This window comes from Castanea sativa, chromosome 8 (genome assembly GCF_040712315.1).
Source record: "Castanea sativa cultivar Marrone di Chiusa Pesio chromosome 8, ASM4071231v1".
Taxonomy (NCBI): domain Eukaryota; kingdom Viridiplantae; phylum Streptophyta; class Magnoliopsida; order Fagales; family Fagaceae; genus Castanea; species Castanea sativa.
Window position 1 is genome coordinate 29022402 of NC_134020.1, and position 21101 is coordinate 29043502.

Sequence of the window (21101 nt, forward strand, 5' to 3'; positions counted from 1 at the left end):
TTTCTTTCTCGGCTCGACCATATCCTCGGGGAGTAACGGCGCCTGCTCCAATGCATCCGCGACGCATGCAGCCTCTCCCTTCATCGGAATTTCTAATGGACGCATCCACGGTGATGACCTCGTCGTCCATAGACATGTTCGAGGAGCCATACGGGGGCGCGCACGGCCACCTGTTGGTCGTTCTTGTTCAGGACCTAGTACGTATGGTGCGGGCCTGCTTTCCACCCTTCTCCACCTCGGGCTCCTTGGAAACGAGCCCTTTCCTACCTCCACCACTTCCTTTCCTTTTCGAGCTGATCCCTTTTTCTTTTGAGATCAGCTATGTTGGTGCGTTGAGTTTGGGAGGGTGGGGAAGGAGGAGGAAGCCTAGCTTCGGGGCCTTTGTCGGCACCCTTTCTTGAGTACGAGGGCGCACCTCTTTTGGTGGTTCTTGGACTCGAGAGGCCTATCGGTGCCTCAAGGACATCCTTTAGGCTGGGCTTAATCTTTCGTTGAATGCCCGTATTGTCAAAATCCTCGGTAGTAGCCTTTGAGATATGGGTAGAAGTGCGAGGATGGAAGTTGAATCTTTCGGGAGAGTAGGGTTGATTAAAAACCTCAAACTCGTCCTCGAGAATGCGATACCTCAACTATTTCTTCTTCTTCTTCCTTTACGAGTGAAGTGGGAAGACGCGGCCTCACCAAAGGTTAATTTTGTGGAGAAAGGAGCTGTGGGAACCCCAACGGGAACGAATTGTGGTGGTTGGATTGGTTGGGTGACCAAGGTGCCTTGAGGAATGGTAGTCCCCTCCGGTAGCAAGAAACCTTCAACGCGGCAACATCGTCCAGGGAAGACAAGGATCGTGGGCTTTGATCACGCACTTCGGCGCACGAAAAGCTTTGGATATTGGATTGTGGCCGAGGATCGGATGGTGCTCGAGTTGGCCGTCGGTGTGCACAAAAACCTCGGCTTGTAGGATCCTATCCAACCGTCGAAGTCAACGAGATTGGGATGACGATCCGCGGCGTGTGGATGCAGCAGAGTTATCCAAGTAAAAGAGGGTAAGAATAAGTAAAAGACGAGAGGATAATAGTATGTAAAAGAAATTTCACCTGGAGTCCCTTCCCACCTTGTCGGGCAGAGGCCGTCGTGCCAATTTCCTGATATGATCAGGAAGTCGTTTTTTAGGCCCTTATTTGATTCAGGCAGACATTGAATTAGCCTAACTTCTGGGTATCTAGATTTTAGGTAATACTCATCTTTTTTTCTTAGGTAATGGAGGTTGTAAACCCAGTTCACGTCGTGGTGACTGAGCCCTAAGTTCATCTTCTCATTTAAGGCATCTATGGAACCTAGGATCCTAAAGACGTTTGGGGCGTACTGGGTGGGAGCTAATCTAAAAGCCCTAAGATAATCCCTAGTCACGGTTCCCATGGGGATTTTCATTCCCCCTTCGATGAAGGCAATCATCGGGATTACGACTTCCCCCGTTTTTCTTTTTGTATAATACTCTTCCTCGTTACAGTACCTAATGGATACATCCGAGGGAATTTTGTACCTAACCTTAAACTGCTCTATTTTTTCGTTTGAATCCACCAGGGATGTAAATCTACCCATTCTTTTTGAAAAAAGGGGGTGTGGAGAAAACTAAATATGCCGAGGATGAAAGATACAGTGAAAAAGAGAAGATGGGAAAGAAAAGAAACAAAAGAAACAAAAAGCTGATAAGGAGGGGAAAGAGTATTGAAGAACTTACTTTTAAAAAAAAGAGAAGAAAGCACGGTCACCTCGGACAAGATACTTGATAGACAGAGAGAGAGTACGGGGAGATGGAACGTGTGGCAGGTACGTTATGAGGTTTCTGTAGTGTGAAGAATTTTGAAGAAAATTAGTATTTATATGTCAGAAGGTGTTTTGAAGGGGGCGAATTCCCGCCTAAAACACAGGAATCGCTCTCGACCGTTGGATATGTGTCATGTCAATAAAACGTGGGGGACATAGAAGCGCCAACAATTAATTCGGGGGCGTTTCGCATACCGAAGCATCGGGAACACGCGATGGGTGATTCAGAAGTTATTTCTGTCAACAATATTGCCAAGATTCTGCAGGGTAAAAGGGTCTTTTTAAGTCGAGATTCTATTTTTCTCCCGAGGTGAAAAAATAAAGAAACTCGAGGGGCTATTGTAGGGGTGTTGGGCCCAGTAATATATGAAGGATGGCCCAGCGAAGTATTTTGGGCTGGAAACCCAAATCCGAAGACATCAAAATGATCGTGGACTATTTAAATAGCCGAATACGTCCGAAGAGCAGATTTGTCCTCGGATTACTAGGCCGAGGACATAGGAAGAGAAGTTTAGTATCCCTGGGTTATATTATAAAGAGTCCTACAACTATGGGGATACACAGTATACGTGGAGGACAATAGAAAGAACGGTGGAATGTCTAAAAATAAAGCTGCTACCACCGCCCATACATTAAAAGCTCTGTAATTGATACGTTGATTAGGTAGATGGAAGGATGGGACCTGAGCATAGAGCTTGGAACTTGGTCCCTAATCCCAGCGGGCTTTAGGGAAGAATGGATGGGACAAGTATCCAAAAATGAGGATTACAACCAAAAAGTGGAAGGTGATGAAGGGAAAGAAAAGAATATAAATAGGAGGGAAGGCATACGAAGAAAAGGAGGACTTTTGGAGTAGAAGAGATAGAGTCAATAGTAAATGATGATCAACACTTGTATTCAAACTTGAGAAATATTATTATAAACCATCCTCGGAAACAATCCGAGGACGATTTCTCAGTCTTACTCTTTGCAAACGATTCTTTGTTTTGTTCCATTAGGCCCAAAGCCCGTTCTTTTCGTAATTGTCTAAACCATTCTTGAAATCTAAATTACCAACCCACCCTCTATAAATTCATTGTGAAGAAAGGCCTTTGAATTGTGTCCTAGTTACAATCTACCCAAAATTAAAAAGACAAAACACTAATCTACCTATCCAAAAATCCTAAGCTCGGGGGCTAGACTAGGGAATGGGAAGGTGTTAGGTACCCATTCCGCTCAGGCAAAATCTGGTCTTCTAGACTTTAATGACCAATATACCCTTTTTTACATGATGTCGAATGATATGTTGAACATGCATGAGAGACACTTGACCAAAATTAATTCAAATAAATTTTCCTTATGGATGTGTCCTCTTTTTCAAGAAAATTCAGATCTGTTTTGTGAATAAAAAAATTGGAGTTGTAAAGAAAATCAAATATGTTTTTATGTTAAAGAAAGAACAAGATTTTTGTAAAAAGGTATCAGATTTGTTTTTGCGTAAAGTTAAACAGGTGATTTATCAAGAAAATCGTATCTATTTTTTATGAATTAAAAGAAAAAAAACTTTTTGAAAAAGGATCCACATTCATGAGATAAATTTATTATACATGCATCACATATTAAAAAAAAAAAAACAAGACTTCAACCTAACTTTCAATTTCTTCTTTTAAATTTTAAAATCTACAATTTTGTAACCAAGAAAACTTTTTCTAAAAAAGTCAGATCTGTATTTAATGAAATACAAATTAGTTTTGTGTTAAAAAAATCATATCTGTATTTTATGAAAATACATATCAGTTTTTGTGTTTAGAAAAAATCAGATCTGAAAATATAGATCTGTTTTGTGTTTAGAAAAAATCAAATCTAAAAATATAGATCAATTTTTGAGTTTTTAAAGAAATCTTTGATAGCCAACAGATTTTGAAATTTAAGAAAGAGAATCACAATAAACAATCATCTAAGAACATGTTAAAGAAAAATTCAAGCAGGACATGGTAATTATATATCAAGAACAAGAAATAAGAAAATATGTTAAACATATTCATGCATCCTCAACAAAAGTTAATGGAGAAGAAGAGAAAAAAAAAATAGAATACCTCTTGCATGAGCATGCTCTTCTAATGAAAGAATATTTTAGAATTCAAAGAAGTTTGTTCACCTCTTCGAAGCCTAAAATACTTGCAAAAAAGAAGTTCCTAAGACAAAAGCCTCCAGAACGTCTTTAATGTAAGGGGAATTGAAAAATCAGAAGAGAAGAGCCAGAAAGAGGGGGGGGGGGGGGGGTCAGAAAGTGTGCTGAATTTTGAGAGACATACCCTATTTATAGAGGTTGGAATGCTTCGAAAAATTAGCTGAACAATCAGATACGAATTAGGACGTCTCCTTATCTCTAAAAAATCGAAAAGGGTAAGGTTTATCTCAATCCAAGAGTCCTCAGGCCAAGCCACAATTTTGTGCCAATCGGCACTTTTCATGTGCCGAATGGCCCTCTTGATTGCCGAACCCACATTTGAATTTTGGTCCAATTTGGACTCTTTTTTTGAGGATTTTTGTGCCGGGAATTGCACTTAGACTCATTTTTAATCCATATTATAAAAATTAATTCCCTTTTCTAGATATTCAGGTCTTTAAAGTGATAATTATCTTGTAGGTACGGTTTATCTCAATCCAGAAGTCCTCGGGCCAAGCCACAATTTTGTGCCAATCGGCACTTTGGGAGTGCTGATCGGCACCTTTCATGTGTTGATCGGCACTCCAAGAGTGCCGAATGGCCCTCTTGATTGTTGAACCCCTATTTGAATCTTGGTCCAATTTGGACTCATTTATTGAGGATTTTTGAGCCAGGAATTGCACTTAGACGCATTTTTAATCCATATTCTAAAAGTTAATTCCCTTTTCTAGATATTCAGGTCTTTAAAGTGATAATTATCTTCTAGATAAATATTCAAAAAAGTCTTGATTATCCACAACTTCTTTGTTATCTGATTATCCACTTTATTCCTATGCAAGCAAATCTATTTTTAACACTAACTAACAACCAATCACAAAATTATTTGATTAATTTTAATTATCTAACCAATTAGAATTAATTTAAATTAATCATGCGTGGTTGGTTCCACCCAAACAAAATGCATGCAGACCGTGCAAACTTAATCATGTGATATCTTTCAATCCGACGGTCTAATTTGGAAATCGAACACACCGTTGCGACCCTTAGAACCTTAAGATCATTTTTGTGATATGCAATGAATAAATTAATGAATGTAATGCAACTCTAAATTTTGGGTACATGAATGGTCACTCTAGCCATCTTCCTTGATTAAATTATGGGTGCAAAGTTGAATGTCTACAAGTATTAGTGATTTTGAAATATGAAAATTCTATTTGAGAATACACATATGTCCACATAAATAGATGTAATTAGTAGGATTTGCGAAACAACTATATTTCGATGACTCATTGTTTTATGCCATAAATAAAACAATAAAAATTATATGACCACAGTGTTTCATTTTATATTCTATCAACAACAATATGTCACTATAATAGTTTTGATACAGCTTTGTACCATACATATTAGGTTTTTGATTGCATGAACGATTTCCCTTTTTATGTGTAGAACAAGTGGATGGAATCAATTGAGAGATATGTTTAGGATAGCATGCCTCTATCATGGGCCAGTGGGGGAATGTTGGCATTGGGCCATATGATTGCCCCAAAAAGGCGCCCATGTGAGATAGGGGAAAAAATATCCTAACTCTAGGGTTTAGAGCAAATAATTATTTGATTATCTTATCCTAGACAAATAAATAAATAAATATAGGGTTGAGTAAAAGGGTAACCTCCCTCATAACCAACCAGTCATAGAGAAAAAATCTTAACATACTCTCTCTCTCTCTCTCTCTCTCTCTCTCCTTGAAGTGCTCTCCTTATTTTCAAGTTCCATCAAACATTAGGCCTTGATTTGGTCTATGTACAGGGGCAAAGCCACGTATGTTTGCTCATCCAAAATTTTTCCAAAAAAACCCTCCAGCAATAGGTAAAACACTAAAAATAGAACACACTCAATTTTTTAAAGAGTTGAGCTCCCCTAAAAACAAAGCTTTGCCCCCACCCTCCCCTCCACCTCCAACACATCAGCCAAATTTGGCTTATCCAATACATTTTTATCCTTTTTTTCATTCTTCAATATCTCTTTTTTTTTTTTTTCCAAAAAAAAAGAGATGTATTTTAGTAAATAAAAAAAAGTGTGTAATGTCATTTATAAAGTGAGTTTCTTTTTTACAAAACTTTGCCAAAATCTACCTTCCACACGAATAAATCTCCCTTTATATATATATTCTCTTTTTCCAATAATACTAGTATCACACATTTTTATGTATTCTTTGTCACAATTGTTCTACACGGCAGATTGGGTTAAAAAAAATGGTGAATCCATGTGGTACTAACAGATCAGTCAATCACGATCTATCACAAAAGACAATTATGAGAAAATGTGTGATGCGCCATTATTGTTTTTTTTTTTTTAAATATTCTTTTTCCTTTTCTCAATTCTCAATTCATGGTACCATTTCTTCTCTTCTCTAACATTACTTCCCCTTCTCTACTTCATCTTCTTTTTCTCTTTTACAGTGCACTCTCTGTAACTCTTGCGTCTCATCTTCTTTTTATTTTTATTTTACTGCCCCTCTAATCCTTTCATCCTGCTTCTTCTTCTTCTTTTCTTTAGTTTTTTATTTACACTCATCATTTTCGCTCACCATTAGGTCCACCGCTTTTCTCTGGTGTTTGCCATCAACTTACCTCGGCCCTCCAAACACAAATTTCTAGCCCCACCCCCTATCTATGTACAATAGTAGGCCCTGAACTATTGTACCTACACATTGACAAGCGAAAGGAGCATGTGGAATAATTCATTGGCGAGACTTTGGAGAACATTGAAAGAAGCCAAGGTTTATACTACTTTTGTGTATGGTTCCTCCTTGATTTTTGCCTAAATACCAACTTAATATTCAAAACCTAATTTAATTTGATGCAATATCATGCAAATATATTTTTTTTCCTTCAATATGAATGGTGAAAATTAATCTCAGTGAAAAATTCATGAGAGGAAATTTGTAAACATAAAACACAGTGTCGGAAGAATTCCAAGAATACAACAGCACGCAACATTAAAACAGAGCTCAGAAAGCAACAACACAACAACCAAAGAGTTACAACCAACCTAATGAGAGCCAACAGCTGTAACAAAAACAAAAAGCAAGAGGATAGACCGTGCAATTCACCCAAATCCCTCACAATTTTTTTATTTTTATTTTTTTACTTTTCCTCATTTTTTATATTTAATGATTGAGATTTAAAGTTATATTTTACAACTTTAAATCTCAACCATGTATACCAATTGCACTTGATCTCCAGGGGTGGCCCAACATAATTTGGGGCCTAAGGCAAAAAATTTATACGGGGTCTTTAATATGTAAATATTAATTAAACAAAATTATTTAATATCAATCAAATTAAGATTAATTTGATACATTAAATACATAAATAATATCAACTAGATTAATGTTAATTTCATATAGAGAATTGAATATCATAGTTGAACTATAAATATTAATAAAAAGAAATAGAAATATATTGCGATTGAAAAATATACTTAATTTTGGATATGAGACAATGTATAGTTAAAGAAAGTTGTAATCTAATTTTTAATTTTATATTTTGATTTTAAGAGAGAGATATATATTATTTGGTGTGTGGTTTTGTAGGATATTAGTTTACCAAAATCAAAATCTCAAACTATCTGGGGAGATTAATCTATAATTGATGATTTAACACATTTGCAACATCTTTTTGAAACATTTTAGGGTTTCAATTAAGTTAAGGTTCTATTAGTCTTGTACTTTGAGAGTCTTAATAGAAATGAAAAAGAAAAATGCGCTAATTAAAAGCACTATAAAATGTTCAAAATATAATGTAATATTGTCTCTCATTGATGAATTTCATCAATTTAAATAATAAATGTTTATATCACTTTTTGTGATTAATAACATGACATTTTATAAGTCAATAATAAAATTTGTAATACCTTTAATATCACTAATAAAAAATAAAAAAATGTACAATCCAAAGCAAGACGACTGGACCATTATTAATAGTGATTACTCTGGGAGGAAACAAAACCCATTGAGTCCCAGTATAGACATTTCCACATTTTCACAGTAAATTTTCATGTTACAGGCTGAGACCATAATACCCAGTTTGTTTGTTTCTCCGGGTGGCACAAAAGTTTTGACCATTTTAGGCCTTATCATCTACTGTTGTTCTGCAGATAATAAATGTCACTGCATTACCCATTCCACCGGTTCAAAGAAGTGGATATACATATACTACTTCTACTTATAGGCTTACAGCAAACATTAGTGATAGATTGACGGAAATAAATGGCGGAGGCAGAAATCGGAAACAGAGAAAGCAGATGGTCACTTCGAGGAATGACTGCTCTTGTTACCGGTGGCACCAAAGGAATCGGGTTCTTTCTCTGCCTAATACTCTTTTTTTTCTTCCTGCTATTTTTAGCTTAAAATGCATTCCTTCTCAAGATTTCTAAATATAGGTAAATTTGTCACTAAGCCGTGTGATGTACAAAAAAAGCTATTGAAAATAAAATTTTAAAAAGAATACTTTACTAATTTTGTTCATATTGCATCTTATTTATGGTAATTTAAATGATTAGTTCATATATAAGCAAGCTTGTTCAGAGTCAAGCTCAATTCCCACCAGCAGCATCACTTTTATGGTTTAGGGGTTGGGGGGAGCCAGCTCAGATATAATTACACTCTCCAATGTCAAAATCAACTTCATAATATGCAACGCAACTGTTGATCCATACATCCTGATTCCTCAAAAGTGTGTCAAATACCACAGAACTCAAACTATTGCTTTATCATCCACTCATTTTAACTCTTTGAGGCTTGCTTTTCCTTTGCCTTTTGAATCTTTAAAACCTTTTTCACAATCTTTTGCTCTTCAACCAAGAAGGCTCGGATTATCCTACAAAAACAAAGAAATTGACTTAGAACATGTCTATTGAATCTTAAAAAGAGTAAGGCCAGCTTGTTATGGCAACATCATTCTCCCTAACAGCACCTCCAGACAGCACACCACCATATGCCCGATTCACAGTCCTAAGGTTTCTAGGCAATCTGGACCTTTTGTATTCAGCAGGTCTCAAGTGAGGAATCTGCAGAGAGACCAACATTGAATTAGATTTGACTTAATCACAGGAAAATTTAAATATAAAAAATAAAAAATAAATCCTCAAGAGTTACCTCTCATCAATAATATGAGGATCAAAAAATCTTTTAAGTAGAGCAAACAGGAAACTATGTTGATAATGACAATCAGGATACCTCTCTCTCTCTCTCTCTCACACACTCTCACACACACACACACACACAAACGCAAATCAACACAAAAGCGCAATAAATGCTTTTTGAACCCTCCAATAAGGACCCATATGAATTCCCGACTCAAAACCAACTTCAGCCATATAGATTGTATGGTCTTAAGAAGAATAAATATCTTAGCAAACACAAGGGCATTTTTCACATTTATCATTTAAAATTACCTACGCATACACATAATTATGTAATAAAATCAGTAATGGTTCAAACATAAGTAAGCTTGTTCAGATTCAAGATCAATTCCCACCAGCAGCATCACTTCTTTGGTTTAGGGTTGGGGGATCCAGCTCAGATATAATTACTCTCCAATGTCAAAATCGACTTCAAAATATGCAATGCAACTGTTGATCCATACATCCTCGTTCCTCAAAAGTGTGTCAAATACCACAGACATTACAGTTACACTATAATTCAGGGCACAACACTACATTTTAACCATCATAACACCATGCAGACACTGATTGATCAACAATGAAGTTCAAATAGATGTTAGATGTGAGTCCCAAGACATTTGGTAAAATGCAATGTAAAAGTACAACATCAATATTACAATCTTCTGCGCAGAGCATATTAATGCCTCACATAGGAGCCACATGTATACACATTCCAAAATTTAGACATATTATCACCAACATGGACTCCTGTCTTTCTCAAATCAATTACTAAACCACTCACCAACACATTACCAGAAATTAGGTTCCTATAATCAGACAATACAAAAAAGAAACCATAACCATAATAACTACAATGCACTCATATTAATATCATCCGCCACAACACAATTTATAGATTCACAAATAGCAAAATTACAATCACAAATTGACATAGCATATAACTATAAATCAAAGATACGTTTCAAATTTAGCAAAAGACCCAATACACCAAAACACAAATATATATATACACACACTCTACATACCCCTTGAATTCTCTTGCCAGTGACAGGGCACTTGGGTCCACTTGCCCTCTTCTTAGTGGTCTAATAAACCAACTTCTCACCTTAAAAATCCACACAAAAACACAAACATTAACACAAACCCATATCAAAAAATCAAACTAAAACACTAGTTTCCAAATCAAAGGTGGGTGGCACCAACAAAGGTGGTGCCAGAGATAGGTGGTGCTGAAGAAGGTGGAGCTGTTGAGTTGTGGGAGAGAAGGAATGATGGTGGGTCTGGGTTGTGGAGAGAAAATTGATAGTGAAGGGAGGCAAAGTATCGGGTTTGAGAGAGGAGCAAGTGTAAAAAAAGAAATAAATCAGATTTAAAAATTATAAATAAAAAATGCTGATGTATAAAATTGTGGAGAGGTCAACCAACAGTTAAAGGCTTCGGTTTTATAGTATATATATATATGGTCATGTGAAGTGACTTTTTTTTGAAGAAAATTATGCAGTTGCCTTTCAGTAAAGTAAATCATGGATTAACATAGGATTAGTGTACTACATGTATACCTTTGAGCAAAAAAATTGTAATAAATATAAAATCAATATGCAATATCATTTAATTAAATCCTTACGTTGTGAATGTTGGACCTAAAACCGAACCAAGTTAAGCGTTTTAAGTTCTATCTCTCTTATATTTTCTCTATTTCTTGTTAATATTGTCATATATTTTAAAAATTATACTAATTGTCAACTAGAATTTTTTTTTTCATATGAAATGTTTTTTTTTTTACTTTTGTTTTCTGAAATTCTATTATAACTTAGAGCTACATGTTGTGATTAGGTATGCTGTTGTTGAGGAATTAGCAAGCCTAGGGGCTTTTGTACACACATGTTCTCGAAATGAGGCCCAACTCAACGTATGCTTACATGAATGGAAGACAAAGGGATTTCGAGTCACTGATTCAGTCTGCGATGTAGCATCACGAGCCCAACGAGAGGAGCTAATCAGCACAATTTTCTCCCTATTTAATGGCAAACTCAACATCCTTGTAAGTCCTCTATTTCCTCGCCATTTTTGCTTTGCATGGCATTTTATGCCATACACAAAAGTTGGTATAGTGTAAAGGATCGATCACCCTATTTTCTAACGCGTAACCGTCAAAAGTTTTACTTCAGGAATCTGTATTCTTTCATTCATAAAAATGTTCTTTTGTGTGCTATAACCATTGGCTTCCATTTGATTTACAAAAGCATGTTCATTTTTTTGAGATCAATGATAAAAACAATTTAATTTGTATTGGAAGAATATTTTTATAGAAAAGAATCTGTGCACTTATTTCCTTGATAAGAGGCCATATGGTCATTGCCATATCTTGGATGCTCTAATTCAATTTTAGTTATAGTGACACCACTTAACCTAAAAGCTTAAATCTATGAATTTAGAACAATTTGTATTATATTAATTCCTAAAAAAAAAAAAATTCTCTGTGAGAATTTCACACGCACTTATATATCATTCAGGTAGAATCTAGGCTCTATAAATAAATTCTTTTCATGAAATGGGTTGTCTTCCTTTTAAATTAAAGGGAGAGGGTTTTTTTTTTTTTTTCCAAGCAGCTAAGAGATTGCAATTTACAATATTCAATATACCATTTACATTCATTTTTACGGAAAAGTTTTAGGTATTCTTGGAACATTGAGAAATTGTGCTCTCTCCCACTATTCACAATGAACTCTACCATGACTATGAAAGGTGTGAGCACCATTCTCTATGCTCTAGGAGTACCTAAAAATCACTTCATTTTCACATACAAGAGCTTTAATTAGTAATTACTATAGCAGTATAGCCTTACTGGGCTGTTGTCCTTATTAATATCTGGTTTTAGATAAACAACGTGGGAACCAACATGCCAAAACAAACCATGGAGTACACAGCTGAAGATTTCTCATTTCTCATGTGTACCGATCTTGAATCTGCTTATCACACGTGCCAATTTGCTTATCCTCTTCTAAAAGCTTCAAAAGCAGGAAGCATTGTTTTCCTTTCTTCCGTTGCTAGTGTAGTAGGCCTAACTCTTGGAGTATCTATTTATGCTGTAGCTAAAGGTAATTCTCTTTTGATATTTTTCTTTTAATTTTATTGCAAGCTTTTAAATGTTAGTTAAATGGTGCGATTAACTTTTGCCAAATATTTATTTGTAGGAGGGTTGAATTAACTAGCAAAAAATTTGGCATGTGAGTAGGCAAAGGATAACATAAGAAGTAACTCTGTTGCACCATGGGTTATCAAAACCCCTCTAGCTAAAACCATAAGATTACTTTCCTTTGTGTATTTAAGCACTTGACCACGAAGTTGGACATATTTATTTTAGTGGGTCAAAATGAGAAATAACCCAATACAATATATCTATTTTTTTTGAAAGAACAACTAATGAAACTCAAAAATTACAACTCGAGAGCAGGATAATTCCTCCTTGCCCTTAGTTCCTAATTCTACCCAATGTGCCCCTAAGCCCGAACAGCTTAAGCCCGGTTCAGTCAGAGAGTTCAAACAAACACTAAAAAAGTAAGCCCCCCAAAAAAATATATGCTTGGTAGCTAATTTTAACAAAGAGTGTTCCTAATTCTACCTAATTTGCCCTTAAGCCCAAAAGCTTAAGGTCAGCTCGATCAGAGAGTTCAAACAAACACTGAAAACAGTAAGCCCCAAAAAAATGTGTTTGGTAGCAAAGTTTAACAAAGAGTGTTTTAATCACAGTTTCCAATTTAGAGTATTTAAATACCACTTTTTAAAAACACCACAAGAGGAGTTTCCAGTTTTCAAGTTACAATTTTAAGTAATATTGTTATAATAATTTTGAAAACCTTGGGACCTATATGATGTTGACAACACATAAAACACACATTTTTTAAATAAAAAAAATACATAGTCATACCAAACACTCAATTTTGTTTTTTCACTTATGAAAATATGTTTTTAAAAATATAATACCAAACACATTTTTTGCATTATGAGTACTTTAAACACTTAATTTTTACAACATTTTTTAAACCATAGTAATCACCTCAATTTGGAAATCAATACATAAACTCTCTTATCAGATAGGGATTAATGACTCTGTCCTTTTCTTATGCTTTCTACCTCCTCTCTTGGGATGAGAAAGAGCAAGACTTAGGTACAATACTTAGGTACTGTTCTTTAAGTTCTCCTTTTAAGATTCTGCCATGTGAATTTTTTCTCATGGGAAGGAAGTGTATTTTTTAGTTAAGTAGCAACATGGTTGAATCTTAAAAGATGAACCTAAGAAATAGCACCTAAGGTACTGTACCTAAGTATTTTTCGATGAGAAATGGAGGCATTTATAGGCATAATTGTCTCGCTCCCATGAGAACAGAGGATAATGATAGTGACTTAGTGAGCTCTGGACAAATCATGCATGTCATCACTAGGCCAACTAAGAGCGTATAGGCTAGAATCTATCCCCATTTCTATTCAAATAGGTCACTCAACATTCAATGTTGAGTTGTTATAAGTGGTAGCAATACTGTGGAGGTGATAGATTCGTTCCCTCTAAAGTTATCTTTACTTGATCAGTTGGTTCTCTCCTTGGGAAATAGTGATTTATCATTTCCGAATACTAAGTAGCCATGTTGGGCTATAAATTAACCTCGGTTAATTAATTCAATTACCCAAGTTGATTAATTAGATTAAATTACATGCAAATCGTGGAGGCACACACAAATCACCAAATAAACTAAAGTGTGCCAGAAATCAAATTTGACACAGTGATTTGTTGAAAAATAAGGAAAACCTCTCATAAGGCAAAAACCCGATCGGGCGATTTTCAGGCCATCACTCTCAAGAATCACTAATCAATAATCGAGCGGTTACAAGTATAAGCAATCTTACCACTACCTTAGACTATCCCAAAGTACCAAAATATAGTTAAACCTTCCCTCCAATCCCCAATTGGACTTGATCTTGTAAAGACTTCTTCTCTCCAATCCCAATACATGAATAACTTCCTAGCAACTGATGTTTGTTGTTGGATACAAAGTTTTACACTTTAATACACGTTAAAAATCTAGAAGCACTTGGTTACAAAAACCTAAGGCACATAAGAACGTAGTGGCTTCTCTAACTAAGTCTTTGTGTCTTGTGATGACTTTAAAGTAAAACTTTTATATCCCCTACGAGTTTAGTGAAGGAAACCCTAGTAATCCAAGTTATCATAGGCCGAAAAACAATTCTGAGAATTCTGGATCTGCAAAACTCAATAAATCAAGAGGAGTCGAGACTAGTATCGAGGTACTTCATTTATTCTCGATAGATGCTAGTATTGAGACTAGTGTCGGGGTTCACTTTTTCAGCTTTTCTTCACTTGTTTCGTGGTGCAGTCTTCATGTCTTTAATAATACCACTTGTTTTGTTCACTAAGTATACTTCATGATATTCTAGAATTCACTTAGAACTACCCAATTATAAGTAAAATACATTTTGTCAAAGGATATGTCAACACATGAAAAATATTATCCTAACAACTTGGATCGAAGGACCCATTATCTAAAGGCTCTCATGGACCTTTGACTCAGTCTTTAAAATGGCTCAATCCAAATGAATATCCTAGGGGTTCCAAGGAGGGAACTCGGGCTAGGAAACATGTCGGGCCTAATAAGCAAAATAGTCCATCAAGGTCTGCTAATGGGGGACCTGTAAGGGAAAATGGGTCCATCCCCCCCGCGCCCCCTACTTTATAATTGTTAAATGTGCTAAGTGATGAGATTTATTGTTTCAGAAGTTTTGTTAGCCTAAATTTTAACACTCAGGAAGAAAGTATATTTTCAAATATTTTGTAATAAATCTTGTTGTGTTACACATGTGAGTAAAGTCCCACATTGAATAATGATGAAAAGAATGAGTAGTTAATATAAAATAATTGAGCACATATCCATTAAGACTTAGGCCTTTTAGGTTGAAGTGTGTCTCTATATGTTATATTAATTACTGTGTCTTTCCAAGGTGTTTATCTCTCCAACAAGTGGTATTAGAGCCCACAGTGGTGTAGGGAAAATGTGGCAAGGTTATTGAGGTTCCTTTCGCAGTTGGAGTGGGAACGAGGTATATGTACTGATGCCCTTTTGTGAATAGAACAGGGAAAGTCCATTTTGTAGTGGGAGCAAGGACGATATATTTCAACAAGCAAGCTCATAAAGCTCACACAAACAATCTTGGAAAAGACTCAACAAAGGAGTATTACTGCCTATGGTGCTAGACAAGGAGGATAAAAGACATGCAGGGTTGACACGTTGTCAACGCCCGGACTCGAGTTGGCAGCCGAAAAACCGCCGCCGCTGTGCCTTCATCCGACCACCCACTGTGATGACGCTCCCGCGCGTTCAGGGCCCCGTTGGAGGGCCCCTCTCGATGATGGTTGTGTGTGTTCTTGCGGAGCTTCAGGTGCTCGCTCTCTCAGTGGAGGAAGGTAGGTCTACCTTTGACATTTATGGCGGGAATCTAGGCCAAATTTTAAGGGATTACCAAAGGTGAGTGAAGTTGCTACCAATCATTGGGTTTTTCTAAGATGTGATTGGTCACTTGTTTCTAGTTGATTTTATTACCAATCCTATGCTAAGAAAAATGTCATTTTTTCTAATCTAATATGGATGGAAAAAAATATTGATTCTTGAGTCCAGAAGCTTGGTTACCTGTGGGGAAGGTGTTAGGCACCCTACAACGCCTGTCCAAGGACAATCCTTTATTTTGATAAAATCTTAATTTTTGGAGATTGACAGTAAAAGAACATGATTTTGGCATTGGCTTTCAGGGCTTTGCATGCATAGGGGCTTTGAGGTTTGGCTTTTGAATGGGCGTGGTCCCAATTTTTGCCTTCCTAAGGCATTCAAGCGAAATACTAGATTTCCACGTCGAAAATCCGGTGACATGTCACCTTGCTTTCACTGCAAAAATTAGGCATTACATGCCTTAAGTGACATGGATGGTGACAATCACATCGAAAGGGGGCTAGCAGGTATATATATATACATACATCATGCACAATAATGCACACAGAGCAGGAAAATAAATGCCTACATCCCTAGAGCATGGCCCAAAATATAAGTGCAGGAAAATAAATAGGGGTCGCCATACTCTAGAGATGAGGATGAATGGTACACAGCATGATATACCTAATACAAACTGTCTAAGAGAGAAACAGAGGAGGAAGGAAAGGGGGTATAAAAGAGTACATAACCAAAAGAGATGAACTAGGCCCCTAAACCTACTGAACATAGCAGCTTGGCTCAAATCTACATGCTTGACTCCGCGCCCATTTTTCTTGCGCCTGGGAGGCCATGCCCTAGCTCCAAGTGTCCTCCCTCCATGTGCATCCATGCAAAGGCAAAGACAAGAAACCAGCAGACAAGCAATGGAAGGGGAAAATGCAACAATCATACAAGAGAGGCACAAAGTGATAAGCATGATAGACATAATAAGCATAGCATGTGGTGGGAGACATGACAAGCAAAGGTAAACAGACAAGCAAGAAAGCGAGAAAGCAAACAAACAAGAAAGAAGACAAACAAGCAAAAGCCACACAAAATTTGGTGTCCACGAGGGACATATGTAGGTCTAGATCAGATGCCCATAGCTTCTTTGTGTTGAAGTATGGATGACACACTAACAAGCGAGACTCATGCATGGACATGTAAGCAAGTGTGTGAAGATGCAAAGAAAGCCAACGGGTGGTGCAAACAAGCATGGCAAGTACATCATCGCATGGAGCGGAAAAGGGGAAAGGTATGCACGAAGCAACCCAGCGTCTAGAGACGCATCTCAAGTGGTTACATCCAAATAAGGACTCACGGCTGTCAAGTATGGCAAAGCCTGGAACTAGAAAGGCTAACACAAGCATAAAGCATAAAAGCAAGCAAGGATAAAAATGTACATGGGATGATCCAAACCCTTTGATATGGGCTAAGGTGTATGGATGAGAACCAAGACCATAGGGTCAAGATCTAAATCCTACCAAATGGCCAAAATGCAAGAAAATGCGATAAAAGGAAGAAAATGGCTACAATAGCACATGGCATGACAAACAAGGTCTAGACCTAGGCACATAAATATGGCGTGAAGCATGCAAGCACATAGATGATGGCATAAAGCATGTAGAGAATAGTGATCTAAGCATGTGAACACCAATCTACACATATAGGCATGGAAAAACACATGGAAACATGTGAATATACATCTAAACATGTGGATGTGAGCATAAAAGCATGGAAGAACACCATATCTAAGCATACAAGCATGTGAACACATAGATTGAGACATATAGGCATGTGAAGACATGGATCTAACCACATAACGTAGAAACATAGGCATAAACACATAGATCCAAGCAAGGCATAGCCAAACATCATACATGCATGTAAGCATGTAACCCTAACATCGACATAGAACAAAGAGATGAACAAAGGATGGGAAAACATGGCATAAAGCATAAACATGTGATCAAGACAACTAGCATGTGAACAAGCATAAAAAGAACATGGATCTAGCCAAACAACACATGGAATAGATAGATCCAGGCACAACATATAGCACAAAGCATAAAGCACGTAGATCGGGACAAATAACATGTGAACAAGCATAGAAGGGCATGGATCTAAGCTAAAAACATGCTAGAAACAAGATAAAGCAAGAAACATGTCAAAGAAAGCAATAAAACATATTATTCAAGAAAAAAAGAGCAAGAACATGCTAGGAAAAAGATTTAGAAGGTTAGGGGTGTGGATGATAGCTAAAAAGCTACATCCACACCCCTAAACCCAAATCCAAGATGTAAAAGCAAGGAGGAGAAGATTGGATACAAGAACACTACCTTATATTGTTGGTGAAAATGCAAAAATCAAGAAGTTTTGATGTGTTTTTTGTGTTTGGAAGAGAGAAATAGAGCTTAGAATTCGTTCAGGCAGAGGGGAGGGAGCCCAAAAGTCTTCTTCTTTTGGTCTGAGGGGCGCCTGGGGCTATTTATAGCCCCAGGCACTTTTTCAAGGCGACAGCCCTTCAAAGACCGCCGGCCTCAAACCTCCTTTGATCAGGTTGATCTTGACACCCTTGGATAGATCTTCATTTTTAATTTCTAAAAAGGTATGGAACTCAAAATCCAATAGTCGGATCAAAAGTTATGGCTCCGGGAAGTTAGCACATGCAGTTTTCACAGTTTTCTCAATATCTCAACTGTTTTAACTCCAATCTCAACCCATGAATAGTCTTTGGAATGAGAATTTGACAATCTTCACAATGGCCTGCAATGGCCCCATGGAGAGAAAATAATATTTTTGGACTTTTCGGGGTCCGGCTTGCAAATCGAAGGCGGAAAAAATACGGTATCAACACACATAGAGGTGCATGGATGATGCACTAGTAAAGGAAAAAATTCATTAGGCAAGGGGGAGCAAGTAGGACTTGTTCATGGTCCACGAAGAGGTCTTGAAGCTTACCGAGAGGTAGAGACTCACACGTAAAGGAAAGATTGTTGGGTTACACATGTGAGTGAAGTCTCACATTAAATATGATGAGAAGAATGAGTAGTTAATATAATATAATTGAGCACATATCCATTGGAGCTTAGGCCTTTTGGGTTAAAGTGTCTCTATATGTTGTATGAATTACTCAAGAAATCTCCCAAAGTCTTGATCTCCCCAAAAAATCTCACCACACTAAAGTAGAAAATAAAAATGAGTTCTTAATAATAATTTATCCTTATCTGTGACTTTGATAATTTGTATCCAAATTGGCAAATACCTCATGCAACATGTCAAGGTATGTATGTAGTATGTATATGCCTCTAAACATGCGAAAAGGCTAGTATTAATTAATCACTATACTCACATATGTTAACAGGATAGCCATATTTAATTTTTGTCAGAATTAGTATACCTCTTCCATTAATTATCAACGCTTGTACAGGAGGCTAGTATTGGGAGATCATTGATAATTTTTTATTTGTATATCATCTTCTTTGCAGTTTCTGAGCAATGAAAAGTTTTGGAGGCTGTTAACTGTCAAACCCCTCTTGGACGTACTGGAGAGCCAAAGGAGGTTTCTTCCTTGGTGGCATTCCTATGCCTACCTGCAGCTTCTTACATAACCGGTCAGACCATTTGTGTTGATGGAGGGATTACCGTAAATGGCTTCTGCTTTCCCTGAACGTACTTTGAAACAGCACAAACAATGATGTTCAAACTTTAGACACACCCCCACTACAATATATGAAAATAAATGAATGTAATAATTCATTGTAGAAACAAGATATTTGACCAGAAATTAAATCCGAAAAACTCAAAAGTTATTATATCTGAAAAATAAATGAATGTAATAAGTGAATTATATATATATATAGAGCAACGCGTGTAGTTGTTTCATTCCAAAAATAAATGAATAACAGGTATCTGATTTATATATTTCACCAATTGCATTAATATAACATGCATTTGATATATTTTTTTTAAAATTGGTTATTTATAAAAGAAAATTTGATATGTAGTATTTTGTGATTGGTAAAGTATAAAGTGGAGCAATCACTTAAAGTGAAACAAATTAAAGGATTTTATTCAAAATAAAACTATTTTCTTATAGAATTTGACATATATGTTGTGAGCACTTTCCAACATTTGAAACGTGCTATTTAAGACCCACTCATGAAAAAGTGTGTTGAAATTATGGTTAAATATTTGTGTGGGTTCTTTTTTTTTTTTTTTTTTTAAAAAACAGCTCACAAGCCCAAGTAAAAGGACAAGGATCCTGGGCCTGATGCTTTACATTTTTAAGGGACTGGGCTTAGTTCACTGCAGCTAAGTTGGACTGATTCCAAACCAAGCGGTGCGCAAAGCATGGGACCTACAACACATATATACTAACATACAAAGAATATATATGCATTGAGTTGCAAGGAATAGTAAAGAGAAATATACAAGGAAGAAAAAATAAAAAAAAATTGCAGGTCTTTTAGAATGATATGCAATATTTCATTATTTTCTTATGTTTTTAATACATCATGCTCTCTAGGATGTGTTACAAGGTCCAATAAGTTCAAAAATCACTGACTTAGATGGCTCTTCAAGCCTCTAAAACTTGCGAAGTTTGAATCCCTTTGAGTCCAAGTGTATTCTCTAGTGACTGTTTGAGGATCCCGGACGGTGTTTTCCCTCCTTTTCCTCTCTTTTTGAATTCTCACAGAGTTTTCTCAATGATCTTTTCCTTCTAATTCATTGTTACTGAATTCCTTTCACTGTTGGTTGCCCCTCCTTTTATAGTGTCATCCTAGGGTTTCTAGGGTACCATCGATTCCCTCTATTTGTTCCCTTGGGTACCGGAACCAATGTTGTGTCAGCAACATTGGTGACTGGTCCCTTCCCCATTCTTCACTATCTCCTTCTTTTGAGGCTCCCTCTTTAAAAGCCCCTAGCTGACTTTCCCGTTCTGGGGGGTCCTAAAGAACTAACCTTTGATCTTTCTTTTTCTAAGGCTTATAGACTCCACCTTTTCAGACTCACATTTTGGCTGCTTTCCATTTTGTCATTTTTCCCAAATGAGCTGAATCCTTTCTATCAGGTTGAAAGATCCCTAGCCACCTTCCTTCATGGCCCACCTTCTTGGGTTCCTCAAGGTACCAAACCCTTATTCATGAATTGTTGGTTCCTAAGTCTTCTGATCCTTTTCTACATCATTGGGTGGTTGATGGGACATATCTACCCTCGTTCTTTGCGTTTCTGGACATGCCCCTTTGAACTGTCTCAGTCCCAACTTGGCCTTTCTAGATATCCTGAGGATCCCAGGCTTCTGGGAATCCCTAGGTATCTTGGTTCAGTTTTCCCCCTGGGCTCCTCAAGGATTTTCTATCTTTGAGGGCTGGGCTGGACTTTTTTCTTCCCTTTGTTTTGGGAA

The 21101-nt window shown here is 36.7% G+C and overlaps 1 protein-coding gene across 5 annotated transcripts; it reads left to right on the forward strand.

Moving 5' to 3' along the window:
* The first annotated feature begins 7993 nt into the window (after positions 1-7993).
* On the forward strand, positions 7994-19592 carry LOC142607507 (tropinone reductase homolog At2g29170-like). Of its 5 annotated transcripts, none has more exons than XM_075779026.1 (4): positions 7994-8333; positions 10995-11202; positions 12040-12259; positions 19183-19592. In XM_075779026.1, exons 1-4 carry the CDS (start codon positions 8245-8247, stop codon positions 19194-19196), a joined length of 531 nt encoding a protein of 176 aa, XP_075635141.1. In that variant the 5' UTR covers positions 7994-8244; the 3' UTR covers positions 19197-19592. The 5 variants fall into 5 exon arrangements, with proteins under 5 accessions (XP_075635141.1, XP_075635142.1, XP_075635144.1 ...); XM_075779027.1 differs by lacking the exon at positions 19183-19592 and adding an exon at positions 12356-12578; XM_075779029.1 differs by having other exon boundaries at positions 8057-8333; positions 12170-12259; positions 19183-19296.
* Positions 19593-21101: the final 1509 nt, after the last annotated feature.

Excerpts from the sequence above, each read along its gene's own strand:
- LOC142607507 (XM_075779026.1), top strand. The coding sequence starts at position 8,245 with ATGGCGGAGGCAGAAATCGGAAACAGAGAAAGCAGATGGTCACTTCGA. Across the intron at positions 8,334-10,994 it reads GGTGGCACCAAAGGAATCGG|GTATGCTGTTGTTGAGGAAT; the intron begins GTTCTTTCTCTG and ends TGTTGTGATTAG. Across the intron at positions 11,203-12,039 it reads ATGGCAAACTCAACATCCTT|ATAAACAACGTGGGAACCAA; the intron begins GTAAGTCCTCTA and ends ATCTGGTTTTAG.